This window comes from Herpailurus yagouaroundi, unplaced genomic scaffold, assembly GCF_014898765.1.
Source record: "Herpailurus yagouaroundi ecotype Mexico unplaced genomic scaffold, PumYag 192, whole genome shotgun sequence".
NCBI lineage: Eukaryota > Metazoa > Chordata > Mammalia > Carnivora > Felidae > Herpailurus > Herpailurus yagouaroundi.
Genome location: NW_024412423.1, coordinates 1,435,297 through 1,459,513, shown reverse-complemented (window position 1 = coordinate 1,459,513; position 24,217 = coordinate 1,435,297). Strand labels below are relative to the sequence as shown.

General features: G+C 42.3%; 1 protein-coding gene across 2 annotated transcripts; it reads left to right on the top strand.

Annotated features, from left to right (window-relative positions):
• The first annotated feature begins 260 nt into the window (after positions 1-260).
• ZNF454 (zinc finger protein 454) lies at positions 261-23,999 on the top strand. Of its 2 annotated transcripts, none has more exons than XM_040444227.1 (5): positions 261-379; positions 1,426-1,523; positions 4,277-4,403; positions 4,823-4,912; positions 20,749-23,999. In XM_040444227.1, the coding sequence occupies exons 2-5, from the start codon at positions 1,491-1,493 to the stop codon at positions 22,062-22,064; spliced, it is 1,566 nt and encodes a 521-aa protein (XP_040300161.1). In that variant the 5' UTR covers positions 261-379; positions 1,426-1,490; the 3' UTR covers positions 22,065-23,999. The 2 variants fall into 2 exon arrangements, with proteins under 2 accessions (XP_040300161.1, XP_040300162.1); XM_040444228.1 differs by lacking the exon at positions 261-379 and adding an exon at positions 473-795.
• Positions 24,000-24,217: the final 218 nt, after the last annotated feature.

Below are 24,217 nucleotides of genomic sequence, written 5' to 3'. Positions count from 1 at the left end.
CGCACGAGCAGGGTAGAGCACAGGGAATAGCTGCGCTAAGGAACCGTGACGCCCCCGCCGTGGCCCCTGGGAAATGTAGTTTCAGCACTGAAAGCGGCCAGTCGTGGTGTTGATGGGCGAGGCCGTGTCTGCGCAAGCGCGCAATATCACTTTCTGCGCTGGCCGCCGCTTCGCCCTCTGGGAAGTGGAGTCTGGGAAGCCAGAAGGTAGCAGCCCTCTGACTTGCGGGTGTTCGGCTCCGCAGCTTCCCGGGCAACGCGCAAGCGCAGTTCCGACCCGGGCTGCCAACTCCAGCTCATTGTGTTCCGCCTGCGATGTGGCGGTTGCGGTTTCTCGCCACGGGCAGTGGCTCTTCAAAGGGCAATCCGGTGGTGACCAGGCACGGTGGCCAAAGCCGCGTCGGAGAGCGGGCGCGGCTGGGGGCGGGTGGGGGGAGGGAGATGGCGGTGTTCGGGGCCGGGGGGAAAGGGCGGAGGGAAGGCCGAGTAGGTACGGGTCGTAGCCCCTTCTGGAGGACGCCGATCTGGTGCCCTAAACTTACCGGGACGTACGGCTGAGGTTTGATCCTAAGAGGAAAAGGGAGGATGGCCAGGTGTGGGCTCTTGGTTTTAGAGTCCGAGTCTGCAAGTGCACGTACAGGAGGATGCAGTTAGGGCCTCTGCGTGGGTCTCGGAACCGACTCCAGGAAGCCCATTCTACCTGCAGGGGTGGATGTCCCCAGGGTGTTTCGGAGACCTGTCTGCGAACTCTCCGAGGCCGGGGCAGCCGCAGCAGCGGCTCCTTGGGAGCTAGAGGGTGGGTTGTATGAAAGAGATTCCTAGCCGCCTACCCCCCCCCCCCCCTTCCCCCCCCCCCCCCCCGCCACACAAATACACTGCTTCTCGCCCACCTTTGGCTCTTTGTCACCCAGACTGGGTCCCTGAAGGGGAGAGGCCTGAGGTCAGAGAGAAGGACTTGGCCTGAGAGGCCTTGACAATGGAGATCCAGCCTTCTTACCTTGCCTTTTGCGGCAATCCTTCACTCCCCTCCCAGGATTAGGCAACCTTCCGGGCAGGAGAGAAACTTCTGTTGAGACCTCTCAGGGCGAAGGCCAGAGGGTGGGTAGAAAGATTGAAATCTGGAGGGTGACGGGTGCTTTCTGCAGGGAACAGTCAATGTATTTAAGATACGGGAGGGAAAATGTGGAGGATTTGATCCGGATGCTGACGGAAGGCGTGGGGGGGGGGGGGTGGGTAATGGCTGCATGGGAAGGGATTCCCTTTGCAGCAGAGGCCAGCAGAAGTATCCTCAGAAGGAGAGAATTAGGAGCTAATAGAGACTAAGAATCTACTGCTTCAGGGTAACAGAATTCCTAGGATGTGAATGCTCCCAGCCTCACTCAGGACTGCGGTGTGATCTCTTTTAACCCAGTTTTCCTCATAACAGGTGTGTAGAAATTTCTCGCTTAAGTCCCACTCTGCCAGTCCCTAAAAGGGCTTCTCAGAGAAGGAATGGCTGTCAGGCGCCTGCCAACCATGGTCCAGGTGAGTGGGGAGTTGCTCTGGGGTTGCCCCCCCCCCCCCCCGAATTGCCTTAAAAGTTTTTTTTTTTTAATTTTTTTAAATGTTTATTTATTTTTGAGACAGAGAGAGACAGAGCATGAGCAGGGAAGGGGCAGAGAGAGAGGGAGACACAGAATCCCAAGCAGGCTCCAGGCTCTGAGCTGTCAGCACAGAGCCCAACGTGGGGCTCAAACTCACAAACTGTGAGATCATGACCTGAGCTGAAGTCGGACGCTCAACCGACTGAGCCACCCAGGCACCCCTTAAAAGTTTTTAATGTAGAGGTTTGAAGAGTATGGGTTTGTTTTTTGTTTGTTGGTTTGTTTTTTTTTTTTACCCTGACCAGGACCTTTTCTCTTAATCCAGTCTCAGATGGAGGCCTGACCCTGTTGCCCTTTTTTCCCTGGCCCCCATGTTGGGCTCATCCAAATGGGTGAGGGAGCTAAGTCACTTGTTCAAGTTCACATTAATGACACACCCTGTAATCTGTACTCTTTACACTAGCAAGGAAGAGTAGGGGTCCAAATGTTTTTTGTTTTTTTTTTATGTTTATTTATTTTTTGAGAGAGAGCAAGCCAGGGAGGGGCAGAGAGAGAGGGAGAGAAATCCCAAATAGGCTCCACACTGTCAGTGCAGAGCCAGATGTGGGGCTCAAGCCCACAAACTGTGAAATCATCACGTGAGCCAAAACCAAGAGTCAGACACTTAACCCACTGAGCCACCCAGGCTCCCCGGGGTCCAAAGTGGTTTTAAAGGTAGTACCTAACACAGGAGTTGAGTGAAGAGAGAAATTAGAAGACTTTCTCGGGGAAGGGACTTACTCTTTTCTTTTTTAATGACATACGTTTTTTATGAAGTCATTCAAAAGATACATTTTCAATTTCAGTAAGTTACGAAAACACTTAGAGCACGGCCAGCCTTCTTAGAACAAGGATATGGACTCTACCACTTTGAAGGAGATAACCTTCATTTGAATGTATAAAATCTGTTGACTTTGGTAAAATCATTCTAATTGCCTCACATGTTTAAGCCTGTCCGGAGCTGGAATCCTTGGCAGAAAACACTGGAAGAGGTGAGCAGCTGGTTGAAGGTGCTGTGTTCAGTCCCATCATGGCTCACTGGCTGTTCACCCTGCTCCTTCTGGTTTGACCTGTCCCTTAGCACCCCGTCTCTGGTACCACTTTTTTCTTGAAGCCTATCTCTGTGGTGCCAATCCACTATGATAATTCCCTTCCCTGACCCTTTCCTCAAATGCATTGTTGGTGTCACACAATTTATTTCGTATTTATAGGCAGCCTTAATTTGGTTGTCATTCAGTAGACCTATATTAGGAATGTAAAATGTGCTGGGTATTATGTTATTATGACAGTGATGAAAAAGTACACAGTGGTCCCTGACAAGTTGGTTCATGGGTTCAATCCAACAGGTGTGCAAAGCTCTGGGTACAGGTAATGAAAACCGAAGTCAGACTACCTTAAGCAAAAGCAGGCCTGTACTGGAAGGATACTGGGATTTCTCCCAAGTATTTCTCCACATGCAAGGAAACGACTGGACTTATTAGGCTATGGAGGTAGGGTCTACACTAATCAAAAAGTCCTTTCTCTGGGACCCTTGGCTTTCTTCTCAGGGCTTCTGTGTAACTCTTTCTCAGTGCACACCAGCTCTCTCTTGGCTTCTCAGCCAACAGTTTCTAAGGAAGGCGCTCTTTGTGATCAGAGGGGACAGGGTCACCTTGTCCAGAATGACTGTTTCTATGGGAACCATGTATGTGCCTGGGGGTGAGCAGCTGAAGACAAGCAGGTGTTGGCTAAGCAACGTATAATAGGGGCTGGGTACATGGGCTGTGTTCTAGAAGACATGCCAGGAAGACAAGAGAGATGTGGAAATTGTCCATAGCTGCTCGGAGCGAACAGTCCAGCGGGGGAAGCCGAAAGTAAATGAAAACTCACAATAAAGCAGGACAGTGCTTTGCTGTGCCTGCACCAGTGATAAAGGGGTTGAAGAAGGCCATGCCCAGGAAGTATTGTGGAGGCTGAGCCTGAATAGGATTTGGTCGTGTGGTAGGGGTGGAGGCAGGGCTGGGCAAATTGAGGGAGATGGGAGAAAATGTTCATGTCAAAAGGGACAGCAAGAGGGTGCCTGGGTGGTTCAGTCAGCTGAGTGTCCTGACTTCAGCTCAGGTCATGATCTCACGATTTGTGAGCTTGAGCCCCACATTGGGCTCTGCACCTACAGCTTGGAGCCTGGAGCCTGCTTTGGTTCTCTCTCTCTCTCTCTCTCTCTCTCTCTCTCTCTCTTCTCCCCCTCTCTTTTCCTCTCCCTCCCTCCCCCCCCCCCCTCCCTCCTCCCCTGCCCTGCTTGTGCTCTGTCTTTCTCTCTCTCTCTCTGCCCCTCCCCCCACTTGTGCATGTACTCTCACTCTCACAAAAATAAACTTTAGAACTTTATTTTAAAAAAAAAGGGAACAGCAAGTCTGAAGTCTCCGTGCTGAGGAAGCATAGAAGCATATCTTCTTCACAGTACACATTTCTGCAAAGCAGGAAACAAAGTCTGGTAAAAGCCCGGCCCCTAGGAGCCCCTGAGGAAATCCTCATGTTGTCACAGAGCCCCAGCCTGCTCTATGCTAACGGTCCTGCAGACCTCAGCCAGCTCCTGGGGCCTGCCAGGCTCAGCATTTCTCAGAGAGCCATGGGAGGGGTAGCCGCAGGTCACCAGGGATGGGTTTGCTGTTACAGGAATCAGTGACCTTCAAGGACGTGGTCGTGCTCTTCACCCAGGACGAGTGGGCACAGCTGAGCCCCTCTCAGAGGGCCCTGTACAGGGATGTGATGCTGGAGAACTACAGCAACCTGGTCTCGCTGGGTAAGCAGGGGCCTCCGAAGGCTTATCTTCACATTTAGAGATCTCTTGCAGACCCTTATAAACTCTTAAACTGGTTCCATCCAGAACACTGGACTGGGAGTGGGCTGATTGAGGATGTTATCTTCAGGGCACTGCATGCCTACCCCTGGTGTCCCAGGTACATGACTGTTTTGTTGGAGTCTAAGTGCAGATGCTTCAAAGGTGACTAGGTTGAATCCTCTCTCCCTTTCAACAGGGAGAAGGACATGGGACCAGATTGTGTTGGGCCCCAGCCATCTTTTCTTCCTCCTGGGAATTCATCTGTCCCCTGGCCTTCCTATTGGGTCACCTTTTCCAGGAAGTCCCCAGGACCAGATCTCCTTGCAATGATATTATCGCTGGTATGAACAGACGTGGTCTCTTTTTCCCCTCAAAAACAGGACTCTTAGGACCCCAACCAGATGTGTTGTCCCAGCTGGGAAAAGGAGAAGAGTGGATGCTGGAGGACACCTCGGCAGGCTTCTGTCTTGGTAAGAACCATGCACGTGGGGGGCTTCAGGAGGAACTCAGCAAATATTCCAGGCCTGTGGACTGAGAAGCAACATCTTTTCCCTTCTTGTTCACCTCAGCATCTTGTTGCCCTGTGGGCACATGGACCCTCCCATCTGTGAGTTTTCTTCTCTCCCTATTTGGCATAGATCAATAGCCTCCAGTTTGGAAAAAGTGTCCATTGTAATCTGGGCAGCTCCCCGCATGACACACTCACGTGTCCTTTTGTCTCGTTTAGCATCGAATGGTGAAGTCTGCTCACCGACATTTCTCCAGTGACGGTTACACGCAGCAGGGCATCTTCTGGTCATATGGGCCAGTTAACCACCTGCCTTCTGAGGCAGCTCTTCTAGCTAACCATTGCACACTTCTTCCACTGCCTTCATATCTGTGCACCCATGTGCACATATATTCAACCAGTGTTTAATTATTCTCTGCCTTTTGCCAGCACCACACTGGGTCGTAAGCACCATGAGAGTGAAGCCGGGCTTATATCACTCACTTGGCACTTAATAGGTGGCATAGACTTGTAGCCTTTGGATACAGAGAACATGACAATTAAGTGGTTTCTGCTTGTCTTAAGGAGCCCTTTGGGTCTGGTAGCTTAAGAGCAGGAACAGGGGTGCCTCTCCTTGCTCCTGAATATTCTAGAGAGCATATTGCCTTATCCAAGACGTTACGACATTTCACTTTTAGCTAGCATTTTATAGGCTGGAAAATGTTCTTATTTATTTTATTTTTATTATTTTTATTTTTATTTTTATTTTTATTTTTATTTTTATTTTTATTTTTATTTTATTTTTTGGGGGGTGCCTGGGTGGCTCAAGCGGTTAAGCGTCCAACTTCGGCTCAGGTCATGATCTCGCGGTTCGTGAGTTCAGGCCCTGCGTCGGGCTCTATGCTGACAGCTCAGATCCTGGAGCCTGCTTGGGATTCTGTGTCTCCCTCTTTCTCTGTCCTTCCCCCACTCGTGGTCTGTCTTTCTCTCTAATAAACTTCAGTAATAAAAATAAATTTTTTTAAGTTTATTTTCAGAGAGACAGAGACAGTGCAAGTTGGGGAGGGGCAGAGAGAGAGAGGGAGACAGAATCCCAAGCAGGCTCCGTACTGCCAGTGCAGAGCCTGACACAGGGCTCGATCCCACCAACCATGAGATCATGACCTGAGCTAAAGTTGAGATGCTTAACTGACTGAGCCACCCAAGAGCCCCTGGAAAATTTTTTTTTTTTTAAGCCTTTGTTACTGATTTATCACCCAGCAAAAAAGGCAGGGATTTATAGCCTACACTAAATAACTACACCTGAAATGTCTAGGACCCAGTCTATTATAGAATTTAAATGTCTTAGCTCTAAAACTCAGTTGTCTAAAAAAAAAAAAAATCTTCTAAGTTACTCCAGTAGCATTCTGAATTTGTATGTTCTGTTATAACCAAGCTAAGGCATTTTTAATATTTCATTCTGTATTGTATAAGCAGTGTTCTAGCAAAATAAAAGGGGGTGGGGAATTAAAAGAAATTCATCCACTGTCCCACCACTCTGGCCTAACAACATCATCCATTCTTTATTCATCGTTACGACTAGTTCTTTATTGTACTTGCTAGGGGTGGGAGGGGATTAGGAATATGAAGGATTTTCATGCCTAGAAGTCAGGTGTGGGTAATGATATGAAAAACCAGGTGGTCATGGGTCAGGCCCTCCCAGGTGCCTTTCCCGACCCTCTGGGTCTAGCACCTTGTGTTTCTGAATTGCCTGGACATCCCAAACCTGGAGCCGATTCATGGGGGATGACCAGTGGCTAGCCAGTCAGACATGGAAAGAAGTGTTATTTTATGTTTCCCAATAAAGTTTTATAGCTGTTCCTCTCATTATCTATTGAAGACATATTTTTACTTTTGAATAGAACCATCTTCTCTTTTGTTCTTTAACCAGAAATTGCTGCTACCAAGAGGTGGTAGTCCTTTCCAAGTATTTATTGCCCTCCTGTGACTCTCTGATATTATTCTTAAAGTGTTCATTAGATCATTTTTAATTTGGGTTTTTCTTATTTCTGTTTCTGTTGATAATGACTATGACTTCAGAAACCATATGAAAGAGTGGTATTAGGTTCATCTCTCATTTTGTAGGAATTGGATCTAGAACTTGTCCATTTCTGCACCAATTACCATTGGTTTAGAACAGACACTTTTCAGTTGTAATGCTTCTGATAGATTTTATCCCCTCTGGGCCATGAGCTAGTGGAGGGAGAAGAGAGCTGGCATTTGAGCAGCTGGGACCATCACTGTGCTGGGTGTTTTCTGAGGGAATTTATATGAACTGCCCCATTCAGTCCTCACAACCTGTGAGGGAAGTATGATTAACTGCACTTACAGAAAACCAAGCCTCAGTGTGGTTAGTTCATTTGGACAGATTTAATGTTGCCGTCTCCTGGCAAGTCAGGATTGGGGTGAAGCCATCTGGCTCTCAAACTTCTTTTTTCCCCTTCTCCAAAATAGCTTCAGTGACCCGGAAATTGTTTACTCAGTAAGTCTAAATAAAACTACCTGATCCCTTAATTTGGGTAGTGTGTTAATAACTTCCTACAGTTTGTATTTATTAATCTGTTTAGATTTCTTTCTGTTACATCAGTTGTACATTTTTACCAGTTAGTTTTAAACTGTCTTTTTTTTTTAGCCATGAAGCGTATTTGTTTACAATTGGCCATAGGATTCGTCTATAATTTTAACACTTTATACGATGTCCTCTTGCATGTTTCCAATTTTATCTGCTTTTTTCCCTCTTAAATTTGTTGGAATTTTTTTTTTCAGGGAACCAGCCCTTACTTATTACTCTTACAGGTTGTTCTTTTATTTCTACACTTGTTATTATTTCCTTGTTTTACTTAAAATAAACATATTTTGGAGCACCTGGGTGGCTCAGTCAGTTTAGCGTCTGACTCTTGGTTTCAGCTCAGGTCATGATCTTGCAGTTCGTGAGATGGAGCCCCAAGTAGGGCTCTGTGCTGACAGCATGGAGCCTGCTTGGGATTCTCACTCTCCTTCTCTCTCTCTCTCTGTCCCTCCCTGCCTCGTTCTCTGTTTCTCTTTCTCAAAATAAATAAATAAACTAAAAAAATAAAATAAAATAAAATAAGCATATTTTGCTTACTGTACATTATATACACAAAAGAGAATATGTGGTATTTTTTAAAGTTTGAAGAAAAAAGAAATGACATCCATATCCCACTGTCCAACTTAAGAAATAAAACGTAGGGGCACATGGGAAGTCCAGTATGCCCTGTGTCACTGCCCCTTCTCCCTTCAATGTCAGAGAGAGCCACTAGCTTGAATTTTCCACCAGCAGCTCCTGCGCTGTTGTTCATGGTTTTACCACATTTATCTGGAGCCCTGAGCAATGTTATTTAGCTTTGCGTGCTTTAAAGTCTGATATATGGGGACACCTGGGTGGCTCGGTTGAGTGTCCGACTTTGGCTCAGGTCATGATCTTGCAGTTCGTGGGTTCGAGCTCCTTGTTGGGCTCTGTGCTGACAGCGTGGAGCCCACTTCAGGTCCTCTGTCTCTCTCTGCCCTTCCCCTACTTGTAGCTCTCTCTCAAAATTTTTTTTAATTCAAAAAAATTTTTTTAAGTTTGATATGTGTATTGTACAGTTTCCACAAGTTGGTCTTTTTAAACCCTTATTGAGATGTGTACTTCTGCACTTTGATATTCAGTGATGACACCTTAAATTTATCCATTCTGTTGCTGGTAGACCTGTGGGTTGTTTCTAGACTTTGCTGTTTGGAATAATGCAGACTGAATGTTCTTATACATGTTTCCTTATATACACGAGCCTTCACTGGGAGTCTTTTTAAGGTGTATGCACAGGTGTAGAAGTAGTGGGCTTAAGGGTACATGCTTCTTCAGCTCTTCGAGACTGTTCCAGATTCCTGGTTAAGTTAGTTGTTCCAGATTATACTCACAGTTCAGGCAAATTCTTGTGACTTTACTTTCTTGCCAAAATTTGGAACTGGTAGACTTTTAAAAATTCTCCTAGCCCCATTCCTGCAAACTGGTATCTCCCTGTGGTTTTGATTTCCATTTCCTTGTTTACTCGTGAAATTGGAAGTCTTGGGGCGCCTGGGTGGCGCAGTCGGTTAAGCGTCCGACTTCAGCCAGGTCACGATCTCGCGGTCCGTGAGTTCGAGCCCCGCGTCAGGCTCTGGGCTGATGGCTCGGAGCCTGGAGCCTGTTTCCGATTCTGTGTCTCCCTCTCTCTCTGCCCCTCCCCCGTTCATGCTCTGTCTCTCTCTGTCCCCAAAATAAATAAATGTTGAAAAAAAAATTTTTTTTAAAAAAAAGAAATTGGAAGTCTTTTCCTGTGTTGATAATTTGTGCTCTGAGACTTACATATTCATATTCTTTGCCCATTTTTCTATTACAGTTCATCTTTTTCTTAGTCATTTGTAAAAAGTCCTATTTATTCAGGAATCAAATAAGTGTGTCACTTTATAGCTTATCTTTTTCTTTGTTAACAGAAGTTCTTAATTAACAAAGTAAAATATATCAGTCTTTTGCCTTAATGGTCTTTTTCTTCATGCTTTTTGTGTTGTGTTTAAATGATCCTTTCTACCCTTAGATCCATTAGGGAAGGACTTGGTTGAATGGAAGCATGAATTTCTAATAATATTCAACTTTCGTCTTTTTTTTTCTTTCTGTTGAAGTCTTGTGAGAGGTTTGCTTTTTAACAGACTTTTTTTTTATGTTTATTTTTGAGAGAGAGAGAGAAAGAGAACAAACAGGGAAGGGGCAGAGAGAGGGGGAGAGATAACCCCAAGCAGGTTCCACACTGTCAGCACAGAGCCCAGTGTGGGGCTTGAACCCCACAAACCGTGAGATCATGACCTGAGCCGAAACAAAGAGTAGGACAGCTAACTGACTGGGCCACTCAGGTGACCCTTTAATAGACTTTTTAATGAATAAATGTTTGACTCTGCTGGTCCTTTCTATTTTATCTTGATCTATTCATTGATTTTTTTTTTTTTTTTTTGCCCAGTATTTCTATCTTTTGACTTCATTGGAGTTTATTCTGTTCTTTATTTTTAGTAGTAAGTTTTATCACAGTAATGCACGCATTTAATGAAACTATAGTTTTTATTACAAAAAACAGTGACCCCTTTTCCCTATTCTTCCCACTGGATAGGTAGCCACTTTTCTCTTCTTTTAGCCGATTATTTGGTGTAATTGCTTCCAAATAATGACATTTCTGTTATCCCTAACCTAAGAGTTCCCTCTGACCTCTTTGCGGTTAACTCCCCGCCCCCCCCCCTCCTGCCCCATCCCTAGGCCCTGGCAACCAGTCATCTGCCTCTGCCATCCTGAGTTTATCTTCCCAGGATTTCACGCAAATGGGACTCTACAGCATGTTCTCCTCTGTCTGACCGTCACTTAGCAAAGAAGCTTCGAGATTCCTCCTTGCTGTTTCAGATGTCAGTAGTTCTTTGCCATCACTGAGTTAGCACTCTGTCGTCTGGAGATAGCACTGATCATTCATCACTGGTGAACATTTGGGTGTTTTCAGGCTTTGGCTAAGGCTGCTGTGAACATTCTGGTACAGAGGTTTATGTAGATGTCTTTTTTTTTTTTTAAGTTTATTTATTTATTTTGAGAGAGAGAGAATAGGGGAGGGGCAGAGAGAGAGGGAGACCGAGAGAATCCCAAGCAGGCTCTACACTGTCAGCAAGGAGCTGGATGCAGGGCCCAAACCAAAAACTGCGAGATCATGACCTGAGCCGAAGTTGGACGCTTAACTGACTGAGCCACCCAGATGCCACTGTGTGGATGTCTTTTAGTTCATATGCTCTTGGTGGACATATGTTTTCACTAAGGGACGTGCCTAGAAGCAGGAATCCTGGGTTTATAGAGTTTAAAACCATACTTTGCCGGGGCGCCTGGGTGGCTCAGTCAGTTAAGCATCCAATTCCAGCTCAGGTCATGGTCTCATGGTTCGTGAGTTTGAGCCCTGTGTTGGGCTCTGTGCTGCCAGCTCATAGCCTGGAGCCTGCTTTCGGATTCTGTGTCTCCCTTTCTCTCTGCCCCAACGCCCTCCCCCCCCACCCACCCACCCGCTGCCCCCTGCTAGTGCTCTGTCTCTCTGTCAAGAATAAATAAAACATTAAAAAAAATTTTTTTTAACTATACTTTGTCCTTTTTTAACATAGGACAATGCAGCCAGGTTAATTCAGCCCACCCTGAAGTGACCTGGGCCTTGATGAGAGCAGATTCTGTGTGCTCATATCTTCAGTGGGTCCAGTCTCTCCTCACTCAGTTCGTCTTCAGTGTGGTAAAACTTGGGTGCGTTTGACTCCTCTCTTGATTAGATGAGTGTTCTCCTATAACACTAAACATTAAGAAGACAAATACTCTCTTATATATAGATGATATGTTATTATTATCACAGTTGAGGAGAGGCTTTAATAGATATCACAATTCAAAGAAAGCCGGCAATTGGTTATTTTTGGTGACCCACAGTATCTTTTTTGAAAACCATCTGCCAGATCCTTTTAAGCAAACATTTTTTGAATACCCAGAAAAATACACAAATTTTAAGTGTAAAATTCAGCACATTTTTGCAGTGTAAATATTGTATAACCAGCACTTCTAAAAGAAATAGAATGTTACCAGCATGTTAGAAATCTCCCATCCCCTCTATTTCTTTCTAAAGATAACTACTACCCTGACCATAGCTTTGTTTGGCCTATTTTTAAAGTTTATATAAGTGGAATCATACAGTATGTGCTCTTCTGTATCTGGCTTCTTTCCTTCAGCAGTATGTTTGCCATTCATCCATGTATAGCAGTGGTTGGTTCATTCTCATTGATGTACAGTATTTCACTGTGTAAACTTACCATTTCTATTTTCTACTGTTGCTAAACATTTGATTTCTAGCCTGGAGCTATTATGAATAGTACTGCTTTGAACATTTCTATAGGTCTTTTAGAGAATATATGTATATATTTCTCTTGGGTATACATAGGTAGGAGTACTATGTTCATGAGTATGAAGGCTTTAGTAGACACTGCCAAGGAGTTTTCCAAAGTGGCTATCCTAATCTGTTCCTCAACCAGCAGTATTTGAGCGTTCCCAGTATTGCCATTTAAACATTTCTTCTGCCACCCTAGAGGATATATGGAGTACCCAGTTGTATCTCAACTTACGACTGATGAAATTGATCATCTTTGCTATTTTTTTAATGTTTATTTATTTTTGAGAAAGAGAGAGAGAGACAGGTCATGAGCAGGGGAGAGGCAGAGAGAGAGAGAGGGAGACACCAGAATCTAAAGCAGGCTCCAGGCTTTGAACTGTCAGCACAGAGCCTGACACAGGGATCACACAAACTCACAAACTGTGAGATCATTACCTGAGCCAAAGTCAGATGTTCAACCAACTGAGCCACCCAGATGATCAGGGATCTTCTTTATTTTTAATCTCTTTAATATTCTCTTTTGTAAAGAATAAGTCTTTCCCTTTCTATATAGCTGTCTGATCTTTTCTTAATGATCGATAGGGTTGCATATTTGGGATTTGAGTCGTCAAATGTCATGTATGCAAATATATATACTTCCCACCTTGAATAATAGTGTCATTTGATAACAAGTTCTAAATTTTTAAGATAGTGCAGTTAATCAGGATATGGGTTTTTGTGGTTTTGTTTTTCTTTTTGTCCCTTGTGGTTAATGCTTTTTGTGTTCTATATAAGACCTTTAAGGCCATGAACATCTTTGTTTTCCTGTAGCAGCTGTATTCTTTCGTCTTTCATACTTAGTTCTGAAGTCAATGTGGAAGATATATTGTTCGTTTCTCATATGGTATCCAGTTGACCCAGGATGGTTTACTGAAGACTATCTCTCTCCCACTGTATTGTAGTATTTCCTTTGTCACACATATGGCGACTACATTGTGCATGAGTCTGATTCTGGGTTCTGTAGTCTCTTGCATTTGTCTATTTGTACATAGGTCTGTTTCTAGACTATTCTGTTTCATTCTTTTTTGTCATATCTTGTGCCAATACAATAATGTCTTAATTACTCTAACATTATGATGAGTCTCACACTTGATGATGTAAGTCTTCCAGCTTTGTTCTTTTGTTTGCTTTCAGAATTTTTGAATTGACTTTTCAATTTCCACAAAATTCCTGCTGGGATTTTAATAAGAATTGGCCTGACTCTGTAGACTAAATGGGAAGAATTGGTAGTATGCCATTCTGTGACTATGTTGTATCCCTGTATTTGTTTAGATTTTCTTTATAATTTCTCTGAAATTTTTTGTTGATTTATGTGTATAGTTCTTGCACATCTTTCACTATATTTATAAGTATTTTTGTGTTTTTGATACAATTACAAATATCTTTTGAAAGTTTTCCAATTAATTGTTGCTGGTATATAGATGGACTATTGGTTTTATATATTGATCTTATGCCCGGCAACTTTACTAAGTTCCCTTATTAATTCTAATAGGTTGTAGATTATTTTGTGTTTTTATATGAACATAATCATATTATCTGAGAGTAATGACATTTTAATTTTTTCTTTTCCGATTTTCTTTTCTCTTTCTTTACCTCGCACTGATTAAGACTTTTAATAGAATGTTAAATAGAAATTGTGATAATAGGCATTTTTTTTTTCATTTCAGTCTCAGGAATGTTTTCAATATTTTATAATTGTGATGTTTGGTGTAGAATTTTTATAGATACTCTTTATCAGATTAAGAAAGTTATGTTCTACTTTACTGAGATTTTACCATGACTAGGTATTGAATTGGGTCAATTTCAGCCTCTATTGAAATAATGATGTGATTTTTTTCTCCTTTATTTTGTTAATATGGTGAATAACATTGCGTGATTGAAATGTGAAAACAACGTTGAAATTTCAACTTACTCGTGATCCGTTGTCTTTTTTTATATCACGGTTTTGTATTCCTTTTGCTGATACTAGGTTTAGGAATTTTGCATCTGTGTTGACGGGAAAGAATGGTCTGCGATTTTATATTTTTTAAAAGTTGTTCCCATCTTGGGGCACCTAGATGGCTCAGTGGGTCAAACATCCGGCTCTAGATCTTGCCTCAGGTAATGATCTCATGGTTCATGAGATCAAGCTCCGCCCTGCACAGGACTCCGTTCTGACAGCACCAGAGCCTGCTTGGGATTCTCTCTCTCCTCCTTTCTCTCTCTGCCTCTCCCTGCTGCTTGTGTGCGTGTGCTTGCTCTTTCTCTCTCTCTCTCTCTCTCTCTCTCTCTCTCTCTCTCTCTCTCAAAATTAAGTAAATAAATAAATAAAGTTTTAAATTGTTCTCATCAGGTTGTGCTAACTTAATAAAACCAATGAGATATGTTCATTCTTTTCATTTCTCTGTAAGAGCTTGTGTAAGATTGGTGTTATTTCTTTCTTAAATGTTTAGACAAATTCACAGTGAAGCTATCTCTGGCAGTTTCTTTGTGAGAAAGTTTTAAATTGAAGATTCCATTTATTTGATATAGGACCATTCAAATTTTCTGGTTTTTGGTTTGGTTTTGTTTGGGGTTTTTTTTGTTTGTTTGTTGTTGGTTTTTTGTTTTTTTTTTGTTGTTGTTGTTGTTTTTGGTCAGTTTTGGTACATTTTACCTTTCTAGGAATTTGACCCTTTTATCTAAATGGCCAAACTCATTAGCATAAACTTTCCTCATTATGTCATTGTCATATAAGTCTCCATGGAATCTGTCCTGATGTCACCTTTATCATTATTGATATTACTAATATGTGCCTTCTCTCTGTTCTTGATTAGTCATTTTTTTTTTAAGTTTATTTATTAGAGAGAGAGAGAGAGAGATAGCATACACTCATATGAGCTGGGGAGGGACAGAGAGGGAGAGAGAATCCTAAGTAGGCCCTGCACTGTCAGCCTGATGTGGGGGCTCAATCTCAAGAACCATGAGATCATGACCTAAGCTGAAATCAAGAATTGGACACTTAACCAGCTGAGCCACCCAGATGCCCCTGTTCTGATTAGTCTTGATGGAAGTCTTTAGAAATGTATTGCTTAATTTAGAAATATCTGTGGATTATTTAAGTACCTTTTTGGTGTTTTGGTATTCATTGCCAGCTTAATTTCATGGAGTTCAGAGAACGTATTCTGAGTGACCTCAGTCCTGTGAAATGTGTCCATACTGCTTTACAGCCCAGTAGTCAGCTTGAGTAAATGTTCTGTATTCACTAATAATTATATTCTGTCATTGTTGGGTATACTGTTATCAGGTATATTAATTAAATCAGATTTGTTTTTTGGATTGTTGAGATCATTCCTATTCTTAAAGGTTTGATTTCTGAATTTTTGAAAGTGGTGTGTGAACATATCTTACTAGGATTGTTAAGATTTCTGTTTTTGCTTTTCATTTTCTCAATTTCTACTTTATACATTTTGAAGTTATGTGCAAATGTAGATTTATTTACATGTTCCTGGAGAACTGTCCCTTTTGTCAGTATGAAATATCTGAAAGTCTCTTTCTAATATTGCAAAGTTTGTCTGAGTATACATGTACTACCGTTCTTGTGGTTAGTGCTTACATGATAAATCCTTTTCATTCTTTTCTATATTTTTCTGTCTATATTTTTGGTATTTCTCTTCTAATAGGCATTTAGCTGGATTTTTTTCAATCTAGTCTCACAATCCTAGTTTTTCAATAGAGTATGTAAACCAGTTACTAATATGTATGAGATTGGATATCTGTTATCTTATTGTTTTCTATTTTACTCACCTGCTTTAAATTATCTTTTCCATTTTGCTTTCTCTTGAATTAACTTTTTATTATTTGATTTTCATCCTGTATTAGCTTGTTAATATATTTTTTTTTTAGCTACTAGACTTTATTGGTAAGTCTGATTAGTAAAACCAGCTTATTGTTATACAAAATAACTTTTTACTTTTAATAATTCCCAGACCATGCTAGTACCTTAAAATATTAACTCTGTTTTCTTTCACCTTTTGTGTTATTTTTGCTATGTATATCATTGCATATATATTTTCAACCTCTCAAGACATAATTATTGTGTGCGATAATACTTCTATGTATTCACGTACTTTTTCTTTCTTTCTTTTTTTAAAATTTTTTAATGTTTATTTATCTTTGAGAGAGAGACAGAGTGCAAGTGGGGGAGTGGCAGAGAAGGAGACATAGGCTTCAGGCTCAGAGCTGTCAGCACAGAGCCCGACACAGGGCTCAAACCCATGAACTGTGAGAGTACGATCTGAGCCGAAGTCCTATGTTTAACCAACTGAGCCACCTAGGTGCCCCCATGTATTTACTTTTTCTATTGCTTTTCATTCCTGCTTACATTTCCATGTTTCCACCTGGGATTTTCTTATGCCTAGAACACTCTTGTTACTGTTGTTGTTTTCTTTAAATATGGGTCTGCTGGTGACACATCTCTGTTTTTATTTATATGGAAGTATCCATTTCATATTCACTGTGCTTTTTTTATTAAAAAAAACTTTTTTTAACGTTTATTATTGAGAGACAGACACAGCACGAGCAGGAGAGGGACGGAGAGAAAGGGAGACTCAGAATCTGAAGCAGGCTCCAGGCTCTGAGCTGTCAGCAAAGAGCCGGACGCAGTGCTTGAACTCAAAAACCGTGAGACCACAACCTGAGCTGAAGTCAGACACTTAACTGACTGAGCCACCCAGGCACCCCTCATATTCACTTCTTAGGGATATTTTCTTTCTCTTGAATTCTGTTTGGCAGTTATGTTCTTTCAACACTTCTGATGTTATTTCATTGTCTCCTGGCTTCATTGTTTTTGTTGAAAAGACACCTGTCTTATTTTTTTTCTCCTTTAGAAGTAATGTATTTTTTTCTCTCTCTCTCTTAAGCAACTATCAAGATAAACTTAGTGGTTTTCAGTAGTTTTACTGTGCTGTGCTTAGGTAGATTTTCTTTGTATTTATCCTGCTTGGAATCCCTAGTGCTTCTCACATTCATTTTTTAGCCTTTTTTTTTTTTCAAACAGTATTTTTGCCCTTTTCCTTCCCCTATTCCAGAACTTGTTACACATATGTTCAGTCTCTTCATCATGCCTTCTATGCTTCTTTTTAATTTTTTTCTGCAAGTTTTATCATAGATATTTTCTGCTTATGTATTTTTCCAGGGCACTATTGCTCCCTTCTGCTATGTTCAATATATACTGTTAAATCTATCTGTTCAGTTCTTAATTTCAATTATTTATATTCTTCAGTTCTAGAACTTGCATTTGATTCATTGGTTCCAATCTGCTATTGAAATTCTTATTCTTATCTGTTTTGTTGAACATATTAATCACACATGTCTTAAAATCCATGTCTGGTAACTTGGTATCTGAGTTCTATGGGTCTTTGTCTATTATCCGTTTTTTCTCTTGACTTAATTTCTTAGTATTCCTGGTACATTTGGATTGAATCCCTGATACTGTATTTGAAGGACTGAAGAGGCTCTGGGTAATGTTCTGTTCCTCCAGAGAAGATTTGCCTTTTTCTCTGGTGGGTAGCTACTGTGCAAGGGAACCACCTTAATCCAAGCAGGAACACATTACCTGGAGATTGGGTTGCAGTGTTTCTAAAGCTCTGCTTATCTCTTGTTTGCCCTTGCAGCACTCCAGGAGTGCCAACTGAGAATTTCACATGTATGACCACCAACCCCTTCCTTGGAAGATCCTGATCTCAGTTTTTGGCTCCATAGTATATATTTTTTTTAATTTTTATTTATTTATTTTTGAGAGAGAGTGTGGCCAGGGGAGGGCAGAGAGAGAGGGAAAGACAGAATCCAAAGCAGGTTCCACACTGCCAGTGCAGAGCGCAGTGTGGGGCTTGAACTCACCAACCGTGAGATCATGACCTGAGCCAAAGTCAGACACTTCACTGACTACTGGCTCCATAGTATCTTAAGACTAGAAAATTTTGAACTTCTCTATAAGGAAAAAAACCCCAGTAATTATTGGGATTACCTCTCTATTTCCTTTCTCTTCCAAATATTAGACTATCAGGTTGGCCTTAAGTGACATCTGATGCCTTTAGACAGAGTTTTTGTTTTTCAGTTAAGATTTTCCAGTTGTTTTCTGCAGGAATGTCTCCCACAGGCCACTCTATCAGGTCTGAAAGTGAAAGTCACCCCTTAAAACCTTAAGATTTGGCAGTCCTGGTGTTTAACTGACCATTCTTTGTTTTGAGCAACGATGTATTATTCTGAGCTCACCAGGACTATAGCTTTAAAATGCACCTGATTAACTTTCTTTTCCAGATAAGTAAAGGAATTTGTTTTGTTTTGTTTCATTGATTATAGCTCTTTGTAGATTTTCTGGAATGTTTAGAAAGAAAAAAGTGATGAGGGAGGCTTGTTCTTGATAGATTTCCCAAGAATTTACATCATTAATGTATAGTGTCTAGTTCTTATCATTTCATTTCTTAGCACAGAGTCTTAAATAGACTTAACAAAACAGGCAGATATTTACAAATACATAGGAAAATTGGTGTGCAGTCCAGAACACTGCTCGTTAATACAGGTATACCTCGTTCTATTGTGCTGTGCAGATATGCATTTTTTACAAACTGAAGGTTTGTGGCAATCTTGCATCGAGCAAATCTATCAGTGCCATTTTCCAACAGCATATACTCACTTCATATCACTGTGTCACGTTTTGGTGATTCTTGCAATAAAATTTGAAAACTTCTGGAAAGGATTCACTATTCTAGATACCATTAAGAACATTCATGGTTTATGGGCAGAGGTCAAAATATCAACATTAGTAGAGGAGTTTGGAAGAAGTTGATTCCAACCCTGGTGGATGACTCTGAGAGATTCAAGACTTCAGCAGAGGAAGTAACCACAGATGTGGTAGAAATAGCCAGAGAATTGGCATTAGAAGTGGAACCTGAAGATGTGAGTGAATTGCTACAATCTCATGATAAAACTTGTACGGATGAGGAGCTGCTTCTTATGGATGAGCACAGAAAGGGGTTTCTTGAGATGGAATCTACATCCTGACGAGGATGCTGTGAAGGTTGTTGACATGACAACACAGGATTTAGAATGTGACATAAAATTAGTTAATAGAGCAGTGGCAGAGTTTGAGAGGATTGGCTCCCAAGTTCGAAAGTTCTGTGGGCAAAATCCTGTCAAACAGCATCTCCTACTACAGAGAACTTGCTCCTAAGAGGGAAGAGTCCTTCAAAGCAGCAGACTTCATTGTTATCTTATCTTCAGAAATTGCCACAGCCACCCCAGCCTTTGACAATCATCGTTCGCAGCCATCCTTTTTTTCCAAGTTTATTTATTTATTTTGAGAGAGCATGAGTGCACGTGCAAGCATGGGGGAGGGGCCGAGAGAGGGAGGGAGAGAAAGTCCCAAGCAGGCTCTGCGCTGTCAGCGCGGACCCCAACACAGGGCTTGATCTCATAAAATGTGAGATCATGACCTGAGCCAAAGTCAAGAGTCAGACGCTTAACTGACTGAGCCACCGAGGCGCCCCAGCAGCCATTATCATTGAGGCAAGACCCTCCACCAGCAGAATGATTTCGCTGAAAGCTCAGATGCTGGTTAGCATTTTTTAAGCAAGAAAGTGCTTTCTAATTATGGCATATATAGTGTTTTTCTGGACATAATGCTACACCACTTCATAGACTGTAGTATAGTGTAAACGTAGCTTTTATATGCACTGGGAAGCCAAAAAATTCATTTGACTCACTTCATTGCAATATTTGCTTCCCTGCAGCAGTCTGGAAGCGAGCCTGCAGTATCTCTGAGGTATGCCTGTATCATGAAACCAACGTGCAGAATTTGTCTGTGGGGAGAGGATCACACATGGGGCCATGGCTCATATCCCAGTAGTGGAGTCCATTTCTAGAGACTGTATTCTCATTTCCCAGGAGTCAGGGCCTCACCCTCCAGCACATGCCTGGTTTCTCCTGGTAGATTTGCTGCTTTGTTCCTAATTTCCTGCCCTCACACATACAACTTCATGGTACATTTTCCTCATATAGGTGTTACATATAGGTTTGAAACTTTGTGTCCTCACTAGCAGGAGGAGGTCCTTCGTAGATGAGTGTTTTACACATCCATTTTATTAGCTATCTGAATGCTAAGATAAAACATTAAAATGTTGCTTTTAGTAGTTATGGGAGTCAGATTACTTTACCAAGTGTTGACCTCCAGTTTCCCTGGTTTCTTAAGGTCACATCTGGGTTATTTTAAAGCCCATACCACTGAAATAGATAAGGTACATTTTTTCTTATCTGTTAGCAGAGTGTGGTCTGTATAGGTTTTTTTTGAGGCATAGAAAGTCAAGTAACTTCTCTGTAATCTGAGTATTGTACTCAGGACCCCAACCCAGGCCTGTGACTTCTCAATCTAAGCTTCTAAGCTATCCTGCTTCATACATTCATTACACATTAAATCAACCCCTTCCTGCCACATCCTGTTTACCTCTTTTTCCTTTTTTTTTTTTTTTAATATTTATTTTGAGAGCAAGGGAAGGAGAGTGAACTTGTGTGAACAGGGGAGGGGCAGAGAGAGAGAATCCCAACCAGGCTCCACACTGTCAGCGCAGAGCCTGACATGAGGCTCAATCTCACAGACCACGAAATCATGACCTGAGCTGAAACTGAGAGTCAAACCCTTAACCGACTAAACCACTCAGGTGCCCGTCCCCTTTCCTTTCTTATCTTCACTTCAAGAAGCCTTCAAAACTGCAGCCTCTTTGTTAGCATTATAATCTTCTCATCTTACCCCAACTAGGTGTTTTACCAGGATAAAACAGATTTTTTTATGTTTGATGTCTTTCAGACTGGATGACTATGCCTGTGAGTAAGAAATCTACTCCCAAGGCAGATATTCCTGGAGAAGACTTGGATCGGTGGATGGTAAAGGAAAGATTTACTAGAGACAGTCACTGGAAATATGATGGCCTGCTGGAATGGCAGCATGGAGGCCAGGTGGCTGTCACTCACCAGAAAACCCCCTCTGTGCTCAGTGACCAGGGAGGTGATGAGCCTGGGAAGCACTGCACCGAGAGCTCATCTTTTGTTCCAAGTCAGGGATTGCAATCTAGCAAAAAAGTCTTTGAGTGTAGAGAGTGTGGAAAAGTCTTCACTAAGAGTTCGACCCTTAATAAACATCAGAAAGTTCATACTGAAAAACTTAATGCAAATCGGAAAACTGTTATTAAAGAGAAACGATATGAATGTAGAGAATGTGGGAAAGCCTTTCACCAGAGTACACACCTTATCCATCACCAAAGAATTCACACTGGCGAGAAACCGTACGAATGTAAGGAATGTGGCAAGGCCTTCTCGGTGAGCTCCTCGCTTACTTATCATCAGAAAATTCACACCGGAGAGAAACCTTTTGAATGCAACTTATGTGGAAAAGCTTTTATCCGAAACATACACCTTGCACACCATCACAGAATACACACTGGAGAGAAACCTTTTAAATGTAACATATGTGACAAAGCCTTTGTATGCAGGGCACATCTTACCAAACACCAGAATATTCACAGTGGAGAGAAACCCTATAAATGTAACGAGTGTGGGAAAGCCTTCAACCAGAGTACAAGTTTTCTTCAGCATCAAAGAATTCACACTGGAGAGAAGCCCTTTGAATGTAATGAATGTGGAAAGGCCTTCAGGGTGAACTCTTCCCTTACTGAGCATCAGAGAATTCATACTGGAGAGAAACCTTATAAGTGTAGTGAATGTGGGAAAGCTTTCAGGGATAATTCATCCTTTGCTCGACATCGGAAAATTCATACTGGAGAGAAACCTTACAGGTGTGGTTTGTGCGAGAAAGCCTTCAGGGACCAATCCGCCCTAGCCCAACATCAGAGAATTCATACTGGGGAAAAACCATACACATGTAATATATGTGAGAAAGCCTTCAGTGATCATTCGGCCCTTACTCAACATAAGAGAATCCACACTAGAGAAAAACCTTACAAATGTAAAATCTGTGGGAAAGCCTTTATTCGAAGCACACACCTTACTCAACATCAGAGGATTCACACGGGAGAGAAGCCCTATAAATGTAATAAATGTGGGAAAGCTTTCAACCAGACTGCAAACCTCATTCAGCATCAGAGACATCATATTGGAGAAAAGTGATATGACTATAGTTTATATAGCAGAGCTTTGAGACTGAATATGTTAATTATTGAATGTACGAGAATCCATTCCAGGAAATAGCCATGAAAGCTTGCCCGAAGATGGTCTTTTTATTCACATTATTGTGGGTTTGAGAATTTAAGAATGGCATGCACTCCTAGTTCAGAACTGCCTCTGTTAAATAGCAGTAGTGTTTTACTGAATTACTGAATTGTCAAATATAACCAAAATGAAGCTTCATTAGCAACACAGAAATTAGTTTATCAAATTTACACTTTGTCTATTAAGAGACACTATAAAATGGTAAAAAAATTTTAGGTCGAGAAGCAAAGGAACCAAAGTAAGAAGATGGCCTCTAAGCATTTCACACTACTCAGTTCTCTTATGTAAGAGGGTTTCTACTGTTAATGGAACCCTTTTATTCTCACCAACCCTGAAGAAACCCAGTGTAGGAAAAGTGCAGTCACCCATGCATTGGGTCAGGAGTTACTCAAATTGTTTCCCACCTTCTGCTTCAAACCACCTTTTGTCAGATCTCTCTGACTTACGTGTCCACTGGCCGCTTAACTGTATTCTCCTTCCAGTACAACTCTGAATGGTGTGTCCCTCTTGATTTGCACCTCTTAAGTGGTGACATCATGTCATTTATTGTCACCCCACTTGCCCTTGGAGAATATGGTGATCTGGCCCCGTACGCAGTCCACAATTCTGGATATTGCACCCAGGCCCAGCTTTCAGAACTTGGGACCCCTGGGATGCAGAGGTTGATCAAACTTCTTGAGTTACCCAGTTCCTCTGGGCCTCAGCATGACTCTGACACTGGGATGGTATCTAAAGCAGGGACTGAGTGTATGGAGACATTACCTTCAATTTGTTCCACACTGTAGTTACCCCACACACAGCAGTCAGAGACAATGCTCCACTTGAGGTGACAATCCAATTACCTCGTGGTGGTCTAGGTCATCTCCCCTTCTGTGACTTGCCATTTCTTGACATGCAACCAGCACAAGAAGTCAGAGCCCCAAAGCCAGTTCTCAAAGGTTGACCCACTGTTGCCCCTTGGCTGGCAGTCCTCTGTGTCCACTGCATTAGAGTATCCTGGCCCCTGCCCTTCTATCCAGTTTTCTGAAGGTATTGACTTGTGTTCACAAGAAAAACATCTTTGAATTTCTGCTTTTGCATTTGAAAGTGGGCATTTCCTCTCCATCTGGGTGTCCCACTGTTTAAAGACTGTCCTGTCCTGACAATGGTGAGCTACATGTGGAGTAATTCCACGGGTCAAGAAGTGGTCAACAGCATTATGGCAGTTTCTGGCAGAGCATTGTCCGTACCCAAAAGTTTTAGTGATACTTTGGTCCTGCAGGTACAGTTCCTTTACCTTTAGTGCTATCAGTAGAAATCAGAGATAAAGTAACATGTGTGCCTTCAGGCACACAGCTTCTGGTAGCACTGTCCCCTTCCCCACCACGAAGAATGTGGAGCCCACGTGACTGCAGACTGGAACATACCACATCATGAAGATGGAAGGGCAAGTCAGCCCTTCTGGGAAGCAGAGCAGCAGGTTCTTGATCTGTGGGGGTGCTCTCCATCAAGTCAGGCAGCCCACTGGCCCCACAAAGGCTGCACCTCAACTCCCAAGTTACAGAAGAGGATAGTCTATATCCTGGTGGAATCAGTGGTCTCCCAAGTTGAAAACAGACCCGGAAGCTTCTAGCGGCTTTAAAGCCTAAGTTCTCTAAATTCAGCTTCTGTTGAATGAAGGCCACTAGTGTGGGCAAGTGATCAGTAACTCATACTTTCTCCCCCATTAGGCTGCAGGTGAAGCAGCATTTCAGGAGGTTGCTTGGAGCGATTTGTACCCTGGGCCACACATGTTCGTCTACAGCCTCACAGGGCTAGCAATCCCAAATTCCACAATAAACTTGGAAAACTGTACTCAAATGCCACAGATCCCTGCCTTTAGTACTGTCCACATGGCCTACCTGGTCTTAATGATCATCCTCTTAATCCTGGTGGAACATTGTCCAGCTGGGCCTTTTGTTCATTTTGTGTGTTCTTTTTTTTTTTTTAATTTTTTTTTCAACATTTATTTATTTTTGGGACAGAGAGAGACAGAGCATGAACGGGGGAGGGGCAGAGAGAGAGGGAGACAC